This window comes from Wolffia australiana, chromosome 3 (assembly GCF_029677425.1).
Source record: "Wolffia australiana isolate 7733 chromosome 3, ASM2967742v1".
NCBI classification, from domain to species: domain Eukaryota; kingdom Viridiplantae; phylum Streptophyta; class Magnoliopsida; order Alismatales; family Araceae; genus Wolffia; species Wolffia australiana.
This window is the reverse complement of record NC_135837.1, coordinates 14834997-14856585: the sequence shown is the minus strand read 5'-3', so window position 1 is coordinate 14856585 and position 21589 is coordinate 14834997. Positions and strand designations below refer to the sequence as shown.

The 21589-nt window shown below is 39.9% G+C and overlaps 1 protein-coding gene across 2 annotated transcripts; it reads left to right on the top strand.

The window, feature by feature from the left end:
- The first annotated feature begins 9262 nt into the window (after window positions 1-9262).
- LOC144701013 (U3 snoRNP-associated protein-like EMB2271) lies at window positions 9263-14140 on the top strand. 2 transcript variants are annotated; one of them, XM_078572663.1, is made up of 8 exons: window positions 9263-9516; window positions 9940-10384; window positions 11491-11833; window positions 11915-12139; window positions 12759-12969; window positions 13164-13297; window positions 13498-13563; window positions 13932-14140. In XM_078572663.1, exons 2-8 carry the CDS (start codon window positions 9942-9944, stop codon window positions 14013-14015), a joined length of 1506 nt encoding a protein of 501 aa, XP_078428789.1. In that variant the 5' UTR covers window positions 9263-9516; window positions 9940-9941; the 3' UTR covers window positions 14016-14140. The 2 variants fall into 2 exon arrangements, with proteins under 2 accessions (XP_078428789.1, XP_078428788.1); XM_078572662.1 differs by having other exon boundaries at window positions 9265-9516; window positions 13104-13297.
- Window positions 14141-21589: the final 7449 nt, after the last annotated feature.

Sequence of the window (21589 nt, the reverse complement as noted above, 5' to 3'; positions counted from 1 at the left end):
GACGTGACCATAAATGGGAGTAGTAGTCAGGGGGACATGGATTTATTGAATGGAAATGAGGGACTGAGATAAGCACATAGTAAGGGGAAGATGGTAGATGTAGGAGATGATCGAGAAATGAAAGGGGGAAAGATAGTGGTTTAGATCCCTAGGTTCTGCCGGGAGCATGATGGACGTAGGAGAAAGACAATGGGTGAGAAACGAGATGGACATAGCTAATGTGTGATATAGATGATGGATGATGATGGTGATGAGAAAGGGGGTATTAATCTAACTAATGAATGTGACAGAGATAAATCAATGTAAGGCAAGAGACTAACCTTAGATCCCTATGTTTCACCAGAATCAAGAAATTTCCCGATATAGATCAGCCTCTCTTGTCCTTCTCCAAACACTCAAAGCACCAAGAAAAACCTTGATGGAACTTCAAAACCTCACCATCTTAAAATCTGTCTCTCTAAGAAAAAGTTAGTTCAAAGATGTTTTTCATAAAGATTTCAAGCTCAATTTATAGATGCAACTGTTTGGAGGGATAAAGGAGAGAGACAAAACAACCCTCAGATATCTAACGGCTCGCGTCACACCATGTATCCGTGTAGGAAAAAGACAAAAGTAGAATAACAGTAGGTTATCATATATAATGGTGTTCATATAATAAGGAGAATGCACGTGTGACATGCAACATCAACACATTTTTTTTAAAAAAACTATTATAAGTGACACATCAGCTCCACATGTACAAATGTGCTCCATGTGTCTCATGACACATCATCAACACCACATTTTTTGACTACTTAAATGAGAAAATAATTAATATTTTAATTTTTATCTCCTTGGTTTCACATCAAATTTATTGCAAACAAAGTCACCCTTTTTTAGGATACATCATCGTTGTAGCTAATATAACAAGGAAACTGTGTTCGTCATTCATGTCATTATGATATCCCTAATCACAGTATTATAACGATACAAAGTTGATGATTGGCTAACGTCAATCAATAATGAAAATCAATGATTGGTTGATGTCAATCATTAGTAGGAATAGTCTATTAGTCACCATTTTGGCGAATCAAACAGCGACAGGTGGTGCGTCAGAAATAAAGCCAAAAATACATTAATGATTCATTGAAAATCAAATCTAAAGCCAAAAAATGTAAATTAATATAAACATATGGTCATAAACATAATATCAAAAAAATCAGGAAAAATCATATTCCAACTCCAAATTTTATTTTCTTTCAGAATATGACATCATAAAAATCCGTACAAATACGTTAACATTTGCAGAATTCAAAACATCATTCTGAAAATGGATTAATCATTTTAGGTTTGATAACACACATACGGAAGATATAAAATGCGACTAAACAAGTAAAATAACATCATATTAATCTGTCAAAAATGTTGATTATCGCATATCGTCATATCTCATTCTACAACTATTATTTCCTTGTAACCATCATCAACTCCTCACATCCACATCTCAACTTCATTTGAACACCAAACCTTCATTTTTACTTATTTTTACCTCCATCTCTTTATCCCCTCCTCATCTCATCTCCATCTCTTTGCTCCGTCTTCCATCCTTAATTTCCACTCTCTCCTTTATCAATATCTCGTAACCCCATCCTTTTATTACATGTCAAAAAGTACTAATTATCACGTTCTCATATTCCATTTCCTTCATCCCATTTTTTCTTATTTTACGTATATAGCCTATCATCTATTTCGTTGACATTTAAATAGCATTTAATCCTCAATCATTGTTACATGTGGAGATGGCTCGTACTGATCATTAACTAGAGTTACTATATGTGAGCACATGTTTTATGAATTTATTGGTTTAACTCAAAATCACCAATGAAAAAAATATATTACCCTAGTTTTGAATATTACCCTTTAACTTTTGGCAGTTCCTTAATTTTCATAGATATCTTGCATTATTTCATTAATCAACCACTGCCACTCAAAGATTCCAGTATATATGAATGGCTATTCAAGACTATGTGATGATCTATTGAATATTATAGATGTTTGGCCCTTCCATTGTAGCTCTTTTGTGATTTGTTTTGCCAAAAATGCATTTTATGTATGTGTTCACCCCAATATGATAACCAGTTCAACATCTCCCACACCCATCAAAGTCTATTAATAAATCTTCACTTTGAGGTAGGGAACTTCTAAATTGCAGGATAAGTACATTAGACTCTGTGATCTTCTAGCTAATATTTGACCATAAAATGATGACACTACCATGTCATACATCTAATAGTTATTGAACTCTATTACTTTTTATCTTATTATAAAGACATGTGTCCGTTTTTGAGCTCTCAATCAAGAATGAAAAAAAATAGTAGCCAATCATTTAAGGAGGACTTAAATAATTTAAGGAAGAAAAATTCTAGAAAGGAAATGGAAACAACAATGAGGAGAGACAATATTTTGATGAAGTCAATAGCCAAGATAAATCCTAATTCAAACCTTGATATCTAACGACACGACCAAAAAGGCTGATTGAGCTGAAAATTTGAGGGCCGATTTATCCATGTCCTCTCTTTCCAATCCATGCCTTAATATATATAATATGAGAAACCTATCAAAATAAGAATTTTCTTGTAACTTGCTTCCTAAATTTATAGGCAACTGAAAGAGAGTGGGTTGGTGATGCCGGACGTCGTCTCAACGGCGTCCGACCGTCACCGAAGGAAGGAACTCGGTGTCGTATCGCTAACTAATCGGGTTACGTCCACGACGTCAACCGATGGATATGCGGAGAACAGAAATACATGTATGACGATAACGAGGACGATGGTTCTACAACGGTACGTGCAATGCGCCGACAAGCTATGAGAGCCAACCCGGAGCGGGGACGGGGTCGCCAAGCTGGGTCGGACCAGCCCTCCAAGTTGTCCGAGGTGGGTCGAGGGCGCGCACGCCGTCGAATGGGGTAACTCCCACTGGAATGCTCACACGCCGCGTCGGGCGTCCCACTGCACCGACAGGTAAGACGCCGTCTTTGTTTCGCTGTCTCTCAATCTGTCCCACTCACCTATCTAACCTGAGCGCGGTGGAGGCAATACGAAAGAATACTAACGGAAATAAATGACGTAAGAGGCTAGGAAAGCAGAGTACCTTCGCCGCTGGCTGGCGACGGGATTTTCGCACCAACTGGTTCCGGAGGAGGAGTTGTCGGGTGCGCCGGAGGTTGACTGGTGCGGAGGCGGTTGTCCGCAGTCAGCGCGGAGCGATGCAGGGAGGCGTGGTCGACGCGGTGGGCGCGCGGTCGGCGCGGGCGCGCGCGCGGCGCTGGCGGCGGCGCGCGTCGCGCGCGGCAGCGGGTACGCTGTCAGCGCGGCGGCGGCGGCGCGCGGCGCGCGCGGCGGGCGGTGGCGCGCGCGCGGCGGCACGCTGGGCTGGCACGCGACGGGCGCGGCCGGGCGCGGCGGGCGCGGCGGTGAGCGCGCGCGGCGCGCGCGCGGCGGGGGGCGCGCGCGGCGGCGGCGGCGCGGCGCGGCGGCGTGTGGCGGCGGCGGCGGCTTCCCTTCCTTCCTCTCCCTTTCTCCTCTTCCTCCTTCTTCTTCCTTCTCCTCTTCTTCTTCTTTCTTCTATTCTTCTCCACGACCTGACCCTTCTTCTCAAAATACCATTCTTCAAAAATTTAGGTCAAGTGAGGAAGCGCCACCTCTTCCCCTTATATATGGGTGAAGATAGGCCCTTCCTTAAGTCCAAAAACAACAAAACAAAACAAGGAAAGGAAAGGAAATAATGAAAACGGGCTTGTCAGGCCCAACATAAAAAGGGGGGGGGGGGGAAGAGTTCCTCATATGGATCCTTCCCCGCTACACGACAACACGATAAAACCGAAAAGCTATAGAATAAGGTAACCGAAGGTGTCGGTGTGCTTCGGTGGTCGGCGTCCGCGTCATGCCGAGTAACGGAATGCGGGATCCCGTGTTGCTGCGGCGGCTCGCCGTGGTGGCTGGACTCGTCTCGGTGGCGAGCTGGGTAGTGCCGGCTCCTCGGGTGCTGGGTCGGGGAAGTCCTGCTGCTCCTCTGCTGCTGGCTCGATGACGTCCGGTGGTGACGCGCCATCAGTTGGCATATCCGTCAAGTGATCTTCCTTAGTATCTTGGGAGTTTGATGAGAGACTATAGTAAGATGCAGACATTACCTGAATTTATATATTTTCATGATCCTGGAAAAACATAAGGACCTAGGGTAGACGGCCTTGCCTTATATCGTATCATGTTCATCATCATGATTAGCTTATAGTCATATTATATTATCATGACAGTGCATTCTATCATCATCATTTCCTCTTAACCATTAATCATCACTTTACATCTTCATCCCACCATCAATTACAATAAACATTTACATACATTTGCATATCTAAATGTCCCCTTATATCTATCCACTTTCTTATCCCACCACCATCTCTTTACTTCATCCTCCCTCTTTTTTTTTCTGACAGACATCAATATATAATATTATTCATAATATAGCTATAACTAGTGATAACTTTCAAATTAACATGTTTAATTGATGAATTTATATTATATTTATGTGTTTTAATGACCATATTTGCATGTTATCATATACAAATAGAGATAAATGATATACATTTTGATTTTAATGTTATTTCTAAATTTATAGTATTTTTACATGCTATTTAACCTCATTTCATTGAATAAATAATTTTTACAGGGCATTAAATTATTGGCCAGAGGTTGGTAACGGTTTTCCTATTTTTCTAGAATTTTTTCCATATTTTTATATAATTTGCCGACCATTTTATAGCCAAGAAATGATTTTTTGATATTTCAATAATACATATTCTATTAATTTGGCATTTTATGATATATTAATAATTATATCATGTGGCATCCACGTCATTCGCCCACAATTCGGGTGAATAACTGGATGCATTTTTTTTAATAATAATTTTAAGAGAGAAAGAGCATTATTGGCTCATTATGGCATCGCAAATCGCAATGCCATAATGAGCAAATCATTAGCTCGAAAGCGGCACAATCGGCGAGAAAAGGTACATTTTTTATTTTATGTTGAACTCAAGCTTTTGTGCAATAAATGCACGCGGAGAATCGATCTCTGTGTGCATTTATGACGTCTTTCCTCGTGCATGCAGTCGGTTAGCCATGTGCATTGATTGCTGCGGCAACTGACACACGTGCATTATATATATGTATATAAGACGTCGCACTTTTAATAATGAAAGCCGTAATTGATTTGCCGCATGCATTAAATGCACGTGTTAATCGACTCAGCGGGTTATAAATGCTAACAAAAGCGATTTTTGTTTTGTCTTTTTTATTTTTTACAGGGTGACGTGACGCCGTGCTAGCCATTTAAATGAAGACATAATTTTCCAATGATTGTGCGCTGTGGACGCGCACAACGACGTGTCAAAACGTGATCTGAGAAGGGGGAAAATGAGAAAAAATGCGCCAACCAATCAGAAAATGCCATTTCCTAGCTTCTTGGAGGAGAGATAAATTAATCCAACGGCTAGGATTAATCCTCTGTAAAATGGTGATATCTTGAGATCTAGCTGTCCGATTGAGTGAAATTTTGAGGGCATGTTTGTCTTTTACCCCTCTACGATCCATACGGTTTGATGCTTAAATAGAGGTCTGAAAAAAGGCAAAATCAACTTTTTGGAGCTCTCCCCGAGAATTTGGCTAGGAAGGACACAAGAGTTGCTTTGGAAGTCGACAGATCTTGATTCTGCATTCAATGTTGTAAGTTTTTTATTTGTATTTTGAACTTCTTCTTGAGAGATTCAAAAACTCCTTGGCATGGGCGAAATGTGCATGCCCTAGAAGTTGTTTTAAATGAAATTAGCATTGCAATTTGAGTCTGATTCGAGATCTGATTTTTAATATTTAGTTTTAAATAGATTTTGAACAATTCTGCATATTTAGAATTTTAATTTAGGGTCGGATTTCACTATTTCCCCAAATTCTTTGCTTTCTCTCTCTAGGGTAATTCGTCTATTTTCTCTCTCTATATTTCAAAATTGATTGTTTGGAAATTTAATTCAATATATAAAAACCTAAATATAAAATTTCACCATAAAATTTGTCCATCTTGAAGTCCAATTTTAAACCCCCTTTTTGATTATTAATTCCCAATTTTTATGAATCTGATCTTATAATTAAAAGTATCCTATTTTGAGTGTTTTGACTGAAAATATTTAAAATCAAAATTTATTTTTTACTTAATTTTGATTAATTAAAAACATCATTAAGTATAATTAGGGTTTATTAATTATAAAAATAATTCGTTCTTGAATTAATTTTATTAAAAATTGGATAAAAATTCTTGCTTGCTGCCTCCCTGTGGTTCGACCCATTACTTGCTCTATACATTGTATTTAGTGATTAATAGTATTTATAAATTTTATTGTACAAGTTTAAACGCTCAATAAACGACGTATTTACACATCATTTTTAGGCTTATCAACTAGTATCTATCACCTTCCCACCTCACCATTTATATCGCCCTAGTATATGGAATTCTATAAGTATCAAGCACCATTTTCGTAATAACAACTTCAAAAATATTCAATTCCTCATCACCATTACCAATGGAGATGATCTTACTCTTCAGTAGCTATATATAGTATATGATTTAGGGGTTTTCTTGATTACACTAAGAAACCAAAAAGGACATAATTAAACCCTTAATTTTGAGTTTATCAACTACATAGGGTTTTGGACTCATGACTCGACTATTAAAAAAAAGCAAAGGTATCTGGGCTCAAAATTTTATTTCACCAAGGTTGCATCACATGTGCTTGCATGTTTCCGCGAAATGATATTTTATAATTGCAAACTTTATAACTTATTCATTATCACCCCCGTCCTTATATAAGAAAAAACTATCCCTCATTATCTTTGGAGTGAAATTGTCCTCATTATTGCATATCTCTAAAATAGTTTTCCTTCTATTGGCTTGAGTGGTAAGATTCCCCTTTATTTTTTTTATCTTTGAGCAGTTAATCTTCCCTCCCTTCTCAATTGTTCTGATGTATCACATTTATCTAAGACACCATACCCAACTTAACAAAGTATATCCTAGCAACATAAAAGGTGTATTCATCAATACATTGTTTACTGAAAAAGTAATCGCATCTATATAATTCACACAACATAAATAATGTTTTTCTACTGATGTCACATTTTAGACAGAGCACTATTTACTTCACTATCTCCCATCCTTCCTCGCCCCATCCTTATTCATTCACATTTGCCTCATCTAGTCTTTATTTCAAATGGCTCTATCATAACACTTTCTCCTTCTTTATTCTTTTTTGTTGGTAGGTCATTTTCATGCGACTGCTCAAAATAATTCTTCAAACTGTTGGTTTCTACAGGCCTTGACATGGATGAAGAAATCAAAATGATATGTAGTGGAAGCTTTGAACGGAATCGAATGAAATCTATAAAGTCATTGAAACAAAGTACCTTTACACGGATCACATCCGTGATTTCTTGGATCACGGAGCGAGCCCAGTCGAGCTACTCAAATGTGCAGCCTCTAGATTTATCCACGTGATCCTCAACAGGTCGGATCTCCTCATTCTCATTGACGAGCCTTGTCCTACCTCCATTGTTGTCATTACGTCGTCCCGATCGCATCGGACATGGAGAGGATGTGTGAGGAGAAGGTAGAAGAAGGGGAAGGCCCCCTGAACAATTCTGGCCTAGATGAATTTCGTTCAGGGCCTTCCCCTATTTCTACTAAGTGGGTATTTTTTATAAAAATTTCCAAAACTTAAGCATATCTTCCGACGTCCAAAATACCATTTGCATGTGACCCTCTAGGCCTATGAATCAGTCTAGTTAACGACTCCATCGGCCTAATAAATTTTGTTGGCCTTCCAAATTAATTAACTATATCAACATATAGATTAATTAATATCGGATCAATTTAACCCAATCGATAGGTCGAGTCTCTAATATGTGGGGTGCCAAGCTACACCTCGTGCTCTAGAGGATACAAAGGAGTGTGTATCGACTCACTCATAGAACATGGTCATCGTCGGTTACTGTGTACATATAATCCCTCATCCACTTAATGCTCCTTGGACGACTTAGGGTATTGTCAACTGTCAAACCCTAATCGGTCATCCGAGTTAGTATTGATGCATTCAAAAATCATCGGAGAACTCTTCTCCGATATTTCACTGCCTTGGCCAAGGACTTCATCACATCGTCTTCCTTGAGCTGTCACCTCTTATACCGAGGGTGGACAATCCCATCTTGACCAGTAAATCGTCTTTGTGAACTTCTTGATGTACCCGAACTAAGATCGTTTAGAATCCCATGATTAGAGACTCGTTGTCCATAATCAAAGTATAACCGTCCATCCACAAGACGTCTTTGGTGTCTCAAGTTTAAGGACCACTTAAAAACCGTGATGTGAATAAACCTGATTGACAGTTCAATAAAATACCATTCAGGGATTCATACTGATCAATTCAGCGAACTCTTTCTACGAAAGAGCACCCACTATCTATCCTTAGTGTCCCCACACTGATGGCTATGGGATCGACCATACTCATCATGTGAGTGAGGCTAGATAGTGTCATTCTATCCGGATACTTTGATCTCCTTCTCGCGTATCCTTTGAATAGGAATGTTCATAACACATGCTTAAAGACTAGTGATCTCCTTATTGTGATCTCATCATAATTCACTAGGTCTAATCATGTACTCATGGACTTCATTATAAGCATCACACATGCAGTATGATAAATATGTTGTATTAATGAACATAAAACAAGACGTGGAATGTGTGATTGGCTTGCCGGCCACATATATTAGCATCAGAGCCTTCCGACGTGATTGAGACCAATTAGGTATGTTTCAAACACGATTGAAGAGCTGTGATATTTGGAAGGAATCAGAGGAGAGAGATGACCTATCAAGGAGAGGGAAAAAAAACTCCACCCCAAATGGTTCTCATTATTGAGATTGTTTTGCCATGTTAATCAAACATTCAGTAAAAAGGGAATCATGGCTGCTAACGGAACTCAGACTAAGTTGTCAAATAGAGTAATTTTAATACTTAAAATCTGTTGTTTTTTTCACGATTAAGTTTAGCACTTTAGATTTCTCATTAAAATATGCTACTTGGGCATTTTTATTCATTACTGGCCGGAAACTTACTTTCAAATCGATTGCATTTACACCCCTCGGAATTAAGATATTGCTTCTTCTCCCATACAAAACCTAGGCCGCAGTTTTCTCCCTCTAAACCTTCACCGTCTTCCTCTCCACTTCCCTTCCCCCGACTTTGGTCTCTCTCTCTCTCTCTCTCTCTCTCTCTCACTCTCTCTATCAAACTCTCTCTCTACCTCTATCTCTATCTCTATCTTTCTCTTCCTCGTCCAATCTCTCTCCTCTCGCCGTACGCCATTAAAAGAGCTTCTTGTCAAGTTCGCAGCACGGCAGGTCCACCTCTGCGTGTTGATATCGTCGTCGCCTGGTAATCTTCAGTCTCTCCCATTCTCTCTTTCTGGGTTTTCTCTTTTGCCGTCGGCGAGCCGTAAGAAGAGTTTTTGCAATACCATAAAGTTTCCCACTTGATCACTATCTGTACACAGTCGTGGTTTCTCGCTCTTCTATGTTCACTTTTCAAGACCCATTTTTAAATTACTCGACTTTTTTCATTCTATCATATCCGTTCCTTCAGTGAGTAACCATTTAAACGGAATTGTTAGTTCCTTTTAATGTTAACTGCAACTCCCCTATAGATTTCTTTGATTCATACCCGTTGTAGATTCTTAATGTCCTAGCTTTGAAGTTAGTGTCCATGGTTATTTCCCTGAGAAGTCGTTTCATTTACTGTTTCAGCTGATTAATAATAAGATAAGCTGATTTCTCACTATTTAAATTGTATCTCAATCAGTGATGAACTCTGCCAGACGCCAAAGTAAGGGAAAAACCAAGAGGAAGCAGCGCCAGCCCCAGCCCAAGTCTGACACCAGAAATGAATCGTTCTTTGATTCTAACCCAAAGCGCCAACGAAGAAAGCCTACAAATGGTGATAATGAGGTCATTGATAGTGATGAAGAGAGTGGGGGGGGATCAGAAAATGAGCTTATTCCAGAGAAAGAGCAAGAAGGAGAGGTGGAGGAACCAGAAACTGCAGCTGAGAAGCGCTTGAGAATTGCCAGAGAGTATGTAGAGAAGATAAAGGCTATCACTAAGCAACAAAAGGAGGATGAAGAAGAGTCAGATGAGGAAGGTGAGGAGGATGAGGAAGAAGGCAAGTGGGATTCTCGGGCCGCCGAATTTCTCCAGAAAGAACAGCTTGAGTCAAGCGGCCGCGCCCGTCGGCTTCTAGCGTCACGGTATATCGTTTATCCTTTCATTGTTGAGAATCATTTATATTGGATGGTCACCTGATATGATCCGGTTTTGTTCCCAGGCACTGATAAGATAGACCTCGTTCGTATACATCTTCTCTTTGTTTCCTGAGTATCTAGTGAGTTACAGACAGAGTTAGAAAATATCAAATATTTCATGATTCCATCGTACATGATTGAGTTGTGAAAACTTCTCAATAGGTTTCTATTTGCATTCCCTTTAAATACTTGTAAGCCTTCCCTTTGTGTTTCAGACAAGAAGATGCTCCCTGAGAGGGCATGGAAGTCGATCATTGTCTGTTGTTATTTGATTTTTTTTATTCTTATTTTAACCCTTCTAATATCGTTCTCGATGGAGACCTGCCAGAGGTTTCTATCAGATTCCTAAACCCAGCTATGGGTATTTCCGTCCTTTTCTTTTAGGATAGTTTCCCTCTAAATTTCTGTAGCTCTCCGTAGTGGACATGGTCGTTCGGTTCTTTTTGTGCGAATTTGTGCGAATTGTTAGTTCTGTTTGGTTTTCCGAACAGAACAAAAACAAATTCGAACAGAACATAGCACAGACCGGTGTGCGTGGTTCTTTTGTTCGCTTTTTGGGAATTTCGTTCTAATTTTGTTCGAACGTGCGAATTTTGTTCGTTTTAGAAAATAAAAAAGAACAGAACAAAGAACAAAGCCCTGTGCGTCTCTTTTGTGCGAACTTTTCGTTCAAACGAATAGAACAGAACAACCATGTCTAACTCCCTAGGGAGGACATTCTCGAAGACATTGAATTGTACCACGTAGGGAAGCAAGACCAGAGCTGTAGCCATTGTCATTTTTCTATTTCGTGTTTCTATCTTTCTCTATCTTCCCTTTGAATTTCCTTCGTCTATAGGGGTATTCAACCCATTGTCTTTAGGGTAGTTTCCTTTAGATACCTACAGTCATCCCTAACATGGGCGGTCTAGAATTGGCTTCACTTTCTAAATTTTTTTTCTATCTTTCTCTCTCTTCCCTTCTAAGACCCTTCCTCTACAGAAAGCTACACCAAGGTCTCTATAATCACTCTTGCCTGCTAGCTAACTCTTTTTTCATCCATGCCTGTGTAGGCTTCAAAAGCCAGAAGCAACAGATGAATTTCGTCTCATTCAGAGACATCGGGAATCCGTCGTCGCTGTGGCTATAACCGAAGATGATTCGAGAGGGTTCTCGGTATCCAAGGGCGGAGACATCATCCACTGGGATGTAGAGAGTGGGAAGAGAGAGAAATACAGTTGGCCATCAGAGGATGTTTTACTTTCCCATGGTGCAAGGGGGCCACAGAACAAGTCTAAGAAGCGGAGCAACCATGTGTTAGGGATGGCTATCAGCTCTGATGGACGGTACCTGGCAACTGGTGGAATGGATCGACATGTTCATTTATGGGATACCCGTACTAGGGCACACATTCAGGTCTGAATTACTTTTATTTTCAAATTATTTTTGGGATTTAATTTATGCTTTTGGAATTTTGAAATGTTTCTGAACTCGCAGGCATTTCAAGGTCACAAAGGCCCCGTGTCAGGCGTGACGTTTAGACAGGGTACTCCACAGCTATTCTCTACATCATTTGATCGGACGATCAAGCTATGGAATGCGGAAGATAGATGTCATATTGATACGTTACATGGGCATGAATGTGAAGTGCTCACTGTTGACTGTCTACGAAAAGAACGGCTTTTGACTGTTGGTCGCGATAGAACAGCACGGTTGTGGAAGGTAACTATTATGTTTTTTGTTTATTTTTCTCTATCGGCCTATGAAATATGAAGTTTAAGTTTATCTGTCTTCTTTTCTTGTAAAGTCGAATCGAAGTGTACGTTGTTGTAGATGTTCCTGGAGATCACCTTTTTTGCAGAAAAGTTTGCTCTATAGGGTTCTCTCACAATCAGGAGTTCTTCATCTATGAGGGATGATGTCGTAATTGTCCTTGACCACAGCTAGAATGATGAGGACGAAATTGTCATCGTCAACCTTACCACGGATGAAGTCATCATTCTCATAATCTGAAAGAGTAAAAGTAGAGAAAGTGACAAGAGGACGAGGGAAAGTCGTCATCCTTGAATAATTTGTTGATGAAGGACGATGACCATAACAAATGATGAGGATGTTAACCATTCATCACTGTCCTTGTCTGCTGTGATGGCAAACTCTATTAATGGTGGTTATATCACCTTCTGGGTAAACCAATTTTTTTGGCAATAGTTTCTATTTTTTATTTTTTTGAAAGAATTTAACTTTCATTATTCTCTTTTTGAAATTTATTTCTTTGTCTAGCATGTGATTGATTTTTTTCTTAACCGTGAAAAATTTTAAAATTGTTATTCTTCTTCAACAGGTTCCCGAGGAGTCCCAATTAGTTTTCCGATCCTCAATGGCCTCTTTAGAGTGCGGTTGTTTCATCAACAATGAAGAATTTTTATCTGGTTCAGACGACGGCAGTCTTGAATTATGGAGTATCTTGAGGAAAAAACCTAGATTCATCGTAAAAAATGCGCACCCCATGCCCATGGAAGACACCACTATAGTACCGAATGGACACAGCAAAGGTGACGTCTGACTCTGGCTTAAGAGTAAAACCAAATGGTCACATGCGAATAATTCCAGAAAAAGTTAAACTCATCTACTCTAATTCATAAGTAAAAACTACAAATTCTTTACCGGTCTAGTATGATCATGGCAGTTGCATCGGATTGCAACGGCATTGATGGCGGCTTAAAAATCAATGCTTGTTCGTCGGCAGAGTCATGGGTAAGCTCAGTTGCAGTTTGTCGGGGTAGTGACATGGCAGCATCTGGGGCTGGCAATGGGGTGGTTCGTCTGTGGACTGTTGAGTCTGAGGCCGCCACTATTCAACCTCTTTACAATCTTCCTTTGGTATGTCTGTTTTTATGCTTTTTTATGCAAACTATATGCTTATGGTATTCACATGTATATGCTTATGGTATTTATTACTGAATGCAACTAGTGTTCATAATTATCATAGTTATATGCTTATAACTACCAGTGAATCGATTTGTTATCCTTACTCTTTCTGCCTCATTTGGAAATCTGTCCACTTGTTTTTGTGCATGCAGGTTGGATACGTCAACTCCCTTGCAATTGCTAAGTCTGGGCGCTTCGTGGTGGCTGGAGTTGGCAAGGTTTGGCCCCATTTATGATTATTATATTTTTTGAAAAGCAGCTTAGCTGAAACCAAAAAAGCGCTGAAAACTGAATAATTTTTTACGTCAACGAAACCATCTCCCCATTTCCTGAATTTTCTTATGCGACGCTTTTATAGATAACTCTACCTAAAAAAACTCTCCAAAATTGAGGTATTTTTGCTTTTGGATGAACCCTTCTCCACTGTTCCTGATTTTTGTCATAATGAATTATCTAAAAAACTGCACTACATGAAAGCCAATAAGAAATTGAAATTTGGAAATGAAAAAACCCAGAAAAATTGAATTGTTTTTCAAATGGATTAACCTTCTCCTATTTTCCTGAATTTTCCTACTGCCCAATTCAGGAGCCACGATTGGGGAGATGGGGGAGTAACTCAGGCGCCGTGAATGGGGTTTGTTTGCATCCCCTCAAGTTCAAGCACAATTGATTGACCTTGCGATAATCCAGTTTTGATGGCTTACAATTTTGACAGTGAACCCAATTTACTGGTTAATTAGTTTCTAAATTATCGATGGTCTTTTTCGTTTAATTCATCAGTTTTCCTTTCTTTCAGTCTGATTCATCTACATTTTCCTATGACAAGGATAATGCTCCTTGACAATTTATATAATTAGTGCAGGAGGGATATTTCACTTATGCTGGGAATAAAATGTTATTCTTTATGTAAAAAGGAGCAGCAATCAATTAACACAATTAACATTAATTCATTTTGTATGGCGGGCAAGGATGGTATCCCACCCATTGCTAAACAATTATAACTTAAAGGTGTACGTATACCAGAAATTCAAACTAGTGGATGAAATTATGAATGTGCTTAAGAACGAGGAATAGTCGTTGAAGTTGGATTAACACAAATAGTGTTTAAAATTATAACATAATATAAATTAGTCAGTTGCTAATGAAAAAGGAAGGGATTGAAGCCTCTTTTTCTCTCTCCCTTCCATAAATCTATCTCATTGTCTCGGGTGGAAGACTAACAACATAAATGTCATCATCCCGTCATTCGTCCGTTATTTCCGTCATTCTCTTTTGCCCTTTCTTTCAGCCATCATCTGCCATCCACCATCTCAGAACGAAGACTAAAAACAGAAATGTCATTGTCCCGTCATCCGTCCGTCATTTCCGTCATTCTTAGTCACCCTTTTCGTCATCCATCATCTACGGTCCACCATCTTAGGCTGAAGACTAACAACAGAAGTGTCATCATCTCGTCATCCGTCCATCATTTCCGTCATTCTCAAATGAGACCCCTTTCTCCAATATCCTTAGTTCACGAACATGTTCAGGCAAAGACACAAGAGCAACGTAAGTCAGGAAGAGTAGTGAGACAACCTGATTGCTATATCAGACATATTGCATCAGGTGAAGTCGAGACACTACATCTTAAGGATGATGATCCACTGACATACGACGAGGCAGTTCGAGATTCTGACTCTCAAAGGCCGCGAGAAACGATGGATTCGAAAATCCAGTCTATGCACCAAAATCAAGTATGGTACTTGGTTGACCCACCTGAAGATATAGTACCTATCGGGTGTAAGTGGATCTTCAAGAAAAAGATCGGTGCAGATGGACGAGTTGACACATACAAGGCAAGACTTGTTGCAAAAGCTTATCTTCAAAGGCAAGGAGTTGACTATGACGAAACATTTTCACCATTTGCCATGATAAAGTCAATCAGAATTCTTCTCACCATAACTGCATAGCACAACTATGAAATCTGGCAAATGCATGTCAAGACCACTTTCCTCAATGGAAACCTTGAGGAAGAGGTGTATATGATACAACCCGAGGGTTATGAATCCAAGGAATTTCCAGATAAGGTGTGCAAGTTGCAAATATCTATTTATAGATTAAAGCAACCGTCGAGGAGCTGGAATCTCAGATTGGATGAGGCTATCAGATCTTACGACTTCATTAAGAATGAAGATGAACCATGTGTATACAAGAAAACTAGTGGGAGCGCAATCACTTTTGTGATTTTATATGTGGATTGGGAATGATGTAGGAATGTTGTCATCAGTAAAGGAATGATTATCCAAGAACCTCTCCATGAAAAATTTGTGAGAGGCAACCTACGTATTGGGAATATGTATCTATAGAGATAGATCGAGGAGGTTGCTAGGATTGTCCCAATCTATGTACATAGACACCATTGTCAAAAGGTTTGGCATGGAGAACTCTAAGAGAGGTCTTATACCGATGAGACATGGAGTTCAAATATCTAATGAGCACTCACCTAAGACTCCTGAAGATAGAGCGATGATGTCTAAAGTTCCATATGCTTCGTCTATTGGATCCATCATGTACGCGATGCTATGTACCAGGCCTGATGTTGCATGTGCTCTAAGTGTTACAAGCAGATTTCAGGCAGGCCCAGGAGAAGACCACTGGGTAGCAGTGAAATGAATCCATAAGTACTTGAGAAGGACTAAGGATTTATTTCTAATTTATGGAGGAGAGGAGTTGAAGCTCCAAGGTTACAGTGACTCCAGTTTCCAGTCAGATCCATACGATACTAGATCTACATCTGGATTCCTATTTACACTAAACGGAGGTGCGATATCTTGGAAGAGTTCCAAGTAGAGTACTATCGGAGACTCGACGAAAAAAGCTGAATACATAGCAGCAGCCGAGGCCACCAAGGAAGCAGTTTGGTTGAAGAAATTCATCATGAAACTTGGCCTTATTCCTTCAATCTCAGAACGTATTCCGTTGTTGTGCAACAACAATGATGCAATAACACAAGCAAAAGAGCCACGGTCTCATCAGAAGTCAAAACACATTCTAAGGCCATTTCACTTGATTAGTGAGATCATTGCACGAGGAGACTTTGTGAGGGAAAGGGTTCCATCAACCAATAACATAGCAGACCCACTAACTAAGCCACTAGCTCATGAAGTCTTTGAGCGTCACTGTCAAACATTGGGAACAAGGGTGATTGGCTTTAGTCCAAGTGCGAGATTGATGGATATTATGTGGCCGTTAAGCCAATCACACTACTATGTTTATTTAAGACCATTGAATAAAATATTTACGTTCAATATTATTCTGTGTGATGTTTATAATGAAGTCCATGAATACATGCAACGACTTAGTGAATTATGATGAGATCATAATACAGTGATCACTAGTCTTTAAACATGTATTCTAAATATTCCTATTCGAGGATAGTTGAGATGGACATCAAATTATCCACATAGAATAACACTAGCTGATCCTACTTATTCGATAAGTATAGCTGATCTTGTGGCTATTAGTGTGGCGACACTAAGGGTATATAGTGGGTGCTCTTTGGAGAAAGAGTTCGCTGAATTGATTTGTATGAATCCCTGAATGGTATTATACCTAAATGTCAATCAGGTTGATTCAAGTCATGGTTGTGTAAGTGATCCACTGACATGAGACACCAAGGACACCTCGTAAATGAATGACTGTATTTTGACTACGACTTACGAGCCTCTAATCATGAAATTTGAACAAGTCATAGATCGGATATAGAAAGAAACTTACGGAGATGATTGTGTGGTCAAGACGGGGCCATCTGCCCTTGATATAAGAGGAGATTGACTCAACAAAGATGATGCAAAAAATGCCTGGCTAGGGTAGTGAGTATATTGGAGAAGGCGTTCTTCAATGATCCTCGTTATGCATCAATACTAGTCGAATGTCGAATTAGGGTTTGACGAAAAAACCATTCCTTAAGTCGTTCAAGAGTCTCGCACGGATGATGGATTACACATATACGATAACCTATGGCGGTAAAGGTTCTATGAGACAGTTAGAGACTACTCGGTATCTTCTAGAGCATGATGTGTAGTTTGGCACCCCACGGGTTGAAAACTTAACCTATCAATTGGGCTAAATCGATCCTAATTTAATTAATCTATTGTTGATATAGTTAATTAATAAGGTTGGTCAATAAATGTTATTGGGCAGTTAAAGTTATTAACTAGAACGATACATGGGCCTAGAAGGTCACACGCACAAGATCATAAGGGCATCGGTGGATATATTTTACTTTGGAGGGTTTTTGAGAAAAATATTAAGTGAAATATAAAGAGGTAAAGGGGTCTCATTTGAAGCACCCATGCAAGCCTTATTTGAGAGACTCTCCCCCTCTCCATTCTCTTCTCCACTCATCCAAGGAAGAGTGTCTTCATGATGAGGAGATCTTCTAGATTTTCAAGAAGAGTTGGAGAAGAAGATGTGGAGATCCAAGCGCCGAGTGATCGCATGTATGCTTTTAGAGACCGAACGCGTGAATGGCTGCAGAACGATCTCGGAGCGGCAAAGTCAAAAGTGGAACGAGTTTCCCAAAAAGTACTTTCAGTATTTTGTTTTAAATATCGATGAGAATCAATTGACCATGCTTCTGCATCCATGGAAATGTGATTTCCATGGACGAACCAAAGCTAGAACCCAACACATCCGCCATGCACCATCTTGGGCGGAAGACTAACAACAGATATGTCATCGTCCCGTCATCCGTTCGTTATTTCCTTCATTCTCAGTCACCTTTCCGTCATCCATCATCCGCCATCCACCATTTTGGGCGGAAGACTAACAACATAAATGTCATCATGCCGTCACCCGTTCGGCATTTCCGTCATTCTCAGTCACCATTTCCGTCATCCATCCTCCCCTATCCACCATCTCGGGTGGAAGGCTAACAACAGAAATGTCATCATCCTGTCATCCCTCCGGCATTTCTGTCATTCTCAGTCACCATTTCCGTCATCCATCGTCCCCTATCCACCATCTCAAGCGGAAGACTAACAACAGAAATGTCATCATTCTGTCATCCGTCCGTTCTGTCATTCTCAGTCACCCTTTCCATCATCCATCGTGATCCATTCACCATCTTGGACGGAAAGTTGAACAACATAAATGTCATCGTCTCGTCATCCGTTTCGTCATTTCCATCATTGTCAGTCACCCGCATCATCATTACTCATCTGTTCTATGTGGCACATATGTGTTTGTCCAATCATACGTCTACCGATGACGAATATCAACAAAGAGGATACAGATGCATATAGTGCAGGGACGCGGATGGGATGGTTTTTTCATCCTAGGACAAAAAAATCATCCCGTCTGCGATGTTGGACAAAAACTAGGACTGAAATTCATCCCGGGATGAACGGACGGGACGATTTTCGTATCGTCATATGAAAACACTGTCCCGTCTGGAGGTCTTGGACGATGGATGGTAAGGGATGGACGAAAATCTGTCAGATTCGCTTCCGACGGTTGAGATCTTGTCACCTGGCATCTCTATATAAATTCCTTGATATTTTGCATCAAAGGCCCTACTCTTTTTTCATGTCCGCATAGCTTTTTAAGGGCATATTTGCAACAACAATTGAAGAAGAGTCCCTCCGACTTTTAAAATTACTTCAAACTCTTATTTTTCTTATAGTTGTATCTTTCTGCCTTTTAAATATTTAAGTATTCGTCGATTCAATTTCCAAAAAAATCAATAAAGTTTCAGAAAAATGTTCAAAAATTTTATTTATTTAATCCCCACATTAATTAACAATAAATTTTATTTTTAGACGTGCCATCATCATTTTATAATAGTAATTCCAAGCTTAAATAAATTGTGTAAAATGTGATTTTTTTTTCTTCAGGGACGAGGGACAGGACAGTTTTTCTCGCAGGGTGAAATTGGGAAAGTCGGACAGTATGATATTCGCCCTGTCCTGTCCATCGTCCACGTCCCAGACGAACCGGAATTATACCTATGCATCATCTGTTTCCGTCCCGTTCGTCCCGTCAAATTTCGCCATCCTTCCCGTCCACCATTTGGCAACGGACGGATAGTACGACAATGCCGTCCCATCCTGTTATTCAAAGTTCGTCATCCACGTGGGCATATATGACTCATCGCCTGCAGAATACTATTGTTTTTTTCCCCCATTTTGCTCAGAGTAGGCTGGTTGCACTTCGGCTCTCTCTTCGGCTGCTGTTCGTTGGATCGCTTCTCCATCTCGAGGGAAGGAGATCGATCGGGGGCGTCAATCCTCTTCGTCTTCAGTATTCGACCTCAGATTCCTCGTCTGATCTTCTTCTTCGCGCGATAAATTTCGTTTTTGTTCGTGATGCCCTCGATGATATCTTGCTTCCTTTTTTTTCTGCATTCAATTTCTTCTTAGATCTCTCTTCTTCTCTCTTTTTTGTTGTCCTTTTGGTTCATTTAATGACGCTGCGCTCTTTGGAGGATCTTGCCCTGTCTCGTATGACTCGTGGACCTTTTCTGGAATTGTGTGATAAGCATCTCTTGAGGACTTACCAAAAGAAGAAAAGAAGAATCACGAACTCCACACATGGGAGCTGATCCACACGTGCGTGAGGGTTGGAAATAAGGCGGGAACTCAGCTCTTTCAAACGACGGAGCACCAGCCTATAAATAGGTGGAGACCACGGCGGGAGTGGCATCCAAAGATTATCAAGAAATCGTCGACGTAGATTCTCCTTTGCTGGGCTGCCTTCGACCATTTCTTGGATAGATCTCTCCGCTGATTGAGGAGAGTCTTCTTCTTATCCCTTTCGTCTGAATCTGTATTTATTTCTGTTTGTTCCCCGAACATTCTGAATTCGGTGTTCAATCTCCAGTTGATTGTTCGTGCTAAAGGGGAGAGGTTGAGAAATAGTTACTCTCAATTGTTAGGTAACATGGAGTCCTAAAAATTTTGGTATCAGAGCACCTTTCTGGGAATTAACATTACAAATCTCCACGACGGATCACATTTCCAGCAAAAGTATTGCAGAACTGTCAACAAAATTTCAAGCACCAGCTGAGGAATTGTCTGATCCTTGATTTTCAAACGTTATTCTGACACGAGTTATAATTTGGAGCCAAGAAATTACTGTATTCATGGCAGATCTGGAAGAAAAGCTAGAAGCTCTGTCGCTTAGGGTCAAAGCTAACCAGAACAGAGTTACAAATGTGTTAGATCATATTATGCAGGAGATAGCCAGCATGTCAGCTCAGCTCAAGAACAAATCACCGATCAATGGGGGTTCCAATACACGCCCTGAACTACCAACATTAGCCCCGGAGAAACGAAAGGATTTCGACAATCGATTTAAAAGGGGTGACCTCCATGTTTTTTCAGGATATCAACCAGAAGCTTGGCTGAAGTGCGTCGAGAGATTTTTCCGTCTTCATCCTATGGAAGAACACGATAAACTCCATCTGCTAGCCTTACATATGGACGACTCAGCTCTGACCTGGTTTATCCACACTGAGGAAAATTTTGGAATGGTGACATGGATTGATTTTAAAAATCATTTTGAAGGGAGATACGCTCTAACCATTCATGTTCTTCATCAACAATTATTTGAAATCAGGCAAAACAATTCGGTGGGAGAATACATGACAGAATTCGAAGCCATTATCATTCAGCTACCCTTAGTTGCTCTAGAAATCAAGGAAAGTGCCTATCTAAGAGGGTTGTTACCAAAAATCCGGACTGAACTACTTAGATATAGGCCTTATGGCTTGATAAGCCTAAAAACGCACATAAATTCCTAAATTGAATTAAATTCCTAAACAATAAAAATAGAAATCTAGAGAGAGAAACTAGACAAGTTAACCTAGAGAGAGAAAGTGAAGAATTTGGGGAAATGATGAAATCCGACCCTAAATTAAAAATCTAATGAAGCAGAAATGTTCTAAATTGATGTAGAATTAAGAATCAAAAATCAGATCTTGAATCAGAATCAAAATGAAGTGCTAATTTCATTCAAAACAAACTTCTAGGGCATGTACATTTTGCCCATGCCTTGGCGTTTTAGAATCGTTCAAGAAGATGTTTGAAATACAAATCAGAAATTTATAAATTTGAGTGTAGAAGCAAGATCTGTCGACTTCAAGAACCCCTCCTGTGTCCTTCCTGGACAAATGCTTGGGGAGAGCCTCCAAAAGTAAATTTTGCCCATTTCCAGACCTCCATTTAAAGATCCAACCGTCTGTATTGTAGAGGAGGAAAAGAC